This window comes from Saccostrea echinata, unplaced genomic scaffold (assembly GCF_033153115.1).
Source record: "Saccostrea echinata isolate AGI-Se365-2 ecotype Australia unplaced genomic scaffold, CSIRO_AGI_Sech_v1 ptg000009l, whole genome shotgun sequence".
Classification (NCBI taxonomy): Eukaryota; Metazoa; Mollusca; class Bivalvia; order Ostreida; family Ostreidae; genus Saccostrea; species Saccostrea echinata.
This window is the reverse complement of record NW_026889758.1, coordinates 29,971,722-29,974,715: the sequence shown is the minus strand read 5'-3', so window position 1 is coordinate 29,974,715 and position 2,994 is coordinate 29,971,722. Positions and strand designations below refer to the sequence as shown.

Sequence of the window (2,994 nt, the reverse complement as noted above, 5' to 3'; positions counted from 1 at the left end):
GCCTCCATATTGTGTCACCAGAGACATTAGAAAAAATGCTCAAGAAAGAAATGGATGAAATCCAAGTCTCCTATCCTTACAAAATACAGAGGACTCGTCAACATGAAGTCAAGACAGTACCTTTAGAAAAACAATATAGAATTGTCTATGATAAGAGACAATTAATGAATGATTATAATACTTTACCTTATGGTTATTAAAAACATACTGTATTTCAAAATGTGTTTTTATTATGTGGGGAAAACCCCTAAAATATGAAGGGGGTTATAAAAAGGGGGCAAAAATATTTGAACACTTCAGTCATGGCTGATCATTCTAGGGAGCCAGAGGGGGTTCCTCATTACCCTAACTATGCTCTGCTCTTAAAGAGAGAAGCTACCTTTAAAGAGGGATGGCCCGAGTATTTAAAAGGATTATTACCCAACCTAGCCAAAGCCGGATTTTATTACAGGGGAGTGGGTGATAAGACCATCTGTTTTCATTGTGGTATGGGTTTTACCAACTGGGAACCTACAGACGATCCTTATGTAGAACATGCTTATTGGAACCCTAATTGTCCTTACATCAATACCTACAAAGGACGTGAGTGGGTGATGATCGTATTCATTAACCATTTACTCCGGGTGGGATACAAAGTTTCACCTGAAATTAAACCTCTACTAGAGCAAACCTCTACAGAGATTCAGGCCACAGGAAAATGTCACATTTGTTTAGAGGGAGAATTACAAATGGCTTTACTCCCTTGTGGACACGTATGTTGCTGTTCATTATGTGCTCCCACCTTCCGGTATTGCCCCATCTGTCGATCCGATGTGAAGAGAACCCAACGTATATTTCTGTGTTGAATAAAAAGGATTGAAACCCTATTTTTCTCTTCATTTATCATCATGCAACCTGACGAGACACTCCCGTCTTTTCAATTAAAACACGAATTTACCATGGTGGTAGCAGGACCATCTAAATCGGGGAAAACGGAATTTGTTAAGAAATTAGTGGAAAATTTACATTGGATTACCCCCATGCCACAAAAAATTGTCTGGTGTTATCGAGAATGGCAACCTGCTTATACTTCTTTAACAGATCAGGTCTCCTTCATTCGAAATATTCCAGAAGACGATGAGAAATTAGTAGCCAATTTAAGTATTCCTCACTTACTCATTTTTGACGACATGATGGGAGGAAAAGCCATCGAATCGATCGTGGATTGGTTTACCCGTAAAGCGCATCATCGGAATACCAGTGTGATTTACATTACTCAGAATTTATTTGATCGGGCACCACAACATCGCACTATTAGTTTGAATGCTCATTATTTAGTGTTGTTTAAAAATCCCAGAGACAAATCTCAAATCAGTGTCTTGAGTCGACAGTTAGCCTTACCTCATTTGATGTCGGCCTATCAAGAAGCCACCAGTGTTCCTCACGGGTATCTCCTGGTTGACTTGAATCCACAGATCCCAGACGAATACAGATTGAGAAGTCGATTGTTTGAATTGTTAACTATACACATGCCACAAGAGTATAAATAAAAATGTACCAACATTAAACTTGTCATTTATCATTATACAGTCGTCATGGGTCGACCTCTCTCAGCCAAGAGTAAATTAGTGAAAACGTTACGACGTTTACAGCGGGAGCGAGATCCTGCCAAGCGAGCCCATTTAATCGAATTAGGGCGTAAAGCCTTATTGAATTGGTTTGCTATGGGAGCTCGAAATTTGATACGTGGGGTCTTACCTATCAATAAACAGACTCAAAAGTTTATTAATAATCATCGTCAAGATTTAAGTATCATAGCCGATAAGCCGGCGAGTGATCAAGACAGAAAAAATGCCATTTTAAAACGCGGAGGAGCCGGATTTCTAGGCGGAGTCATCATTCGTCATTTATTTAAATGGAATGCACCTAAAAAACGACGTGTTCGTCGTTTAAAAAGTGTGGTAGTGCGAGTCAATAATAAGAAACAAAGAGTATTTCCAGATTGGATGGTCCGAGTAGGAGGAGCAGCTCAAAAGACCAGAAAGAAGAGAAAACCTCAAAAGAGAAAACCTGCTGCTCAAAGAAAAGGTGGTAGAAAGAAAAAAACGACTCCCAAAACTCCAGCTCAACGAAAAGCCATGCCTGAAAGTTTAAAAAACGAAATCAATCAGTATTATAAAGAACAAAGACAAAAAACTATTGGGGAATTATTAAAAAAACAAGCTGAAATGAGATTGGATCGTCCTATGGGACCCATAGGCAGTCAAAGAGCTCCCGATTTAGAAATGTTTCCTCAAGTCAATGTGGGAATTCTCTCTCCTAGAATTAAAGTACCCATTCACACTCCTAGAATTAAAGTACCCATTCACACTCCTAAAATAGCATGCTTTCAACCTCTGACCGCTTCTACACCTCAACTTCCTAAAGGAATGAGATATAAATGCCGATATTCTAAATTCTACGTCACCCAGAAAAATAGAGATAAACACGAGAAGGCCAAACACGACATGTATGCTCCTCCTTGAGAGTATAAAAAGGGGAGAAACCTGGGACATGTCCTCATTTTAACCCCAGGATGGCTAAGAAGAAGAAGAAGAAAGGATGCTGTTCTACACGATTAAAACCTCATTGGCCTCTTTTAAGAGTGTTATCTGACCCTCACTATTCCTCTCCATTAAAGACGGGTATTTTAAAACATTGTTCTGGAGATTGTATTCTCAAAATCTGCGAGATCGTGTACAACCTATTAAAAGGAGTGTTACCTCTTAGTTCGGCTCATAAACGAAAACTAGCTCCTAAGAAACACATCTTCAGGAGACTGGTCAAACCTCAATCTGTCCAGAAACGACGAGCTTTATTACTTCAACAAAAAGGAGGAAACATTTTACCCCTTTTAATCTTAGCAGCACCTTTATTGTTGGATGCCGGTCAATCCGTCTATAAAGTCCTCAAGAAGAAGTAGAAAAAAATATGAGTCGTAAAATGGTGTTAGTTCCCGAAGTCTTATTAAATGAT

General features: G+C 39.1%; 1 protein-coding gene across 1 annotated transcript; it reads left to right on the top strand.

The window, feature by feature from the left end:
- Positions 1 to 302: 302 nt before the first annotated feature.
- LOC133182637 (death-associated inhibitor of apoptosis 1-like) lies at positions 303 to 845 on the top strand. The gene has a single exon (XM_061317484.1). The coding sequence runs from the start codon at positions 303 to 305 to the stop codon at positions 843 to 845; it is 543 nt and encodes a 180-aa protein (XP_061173468.1).
- Positions 846 to 2,994: the final 2,149 nt, after the last annotated feature.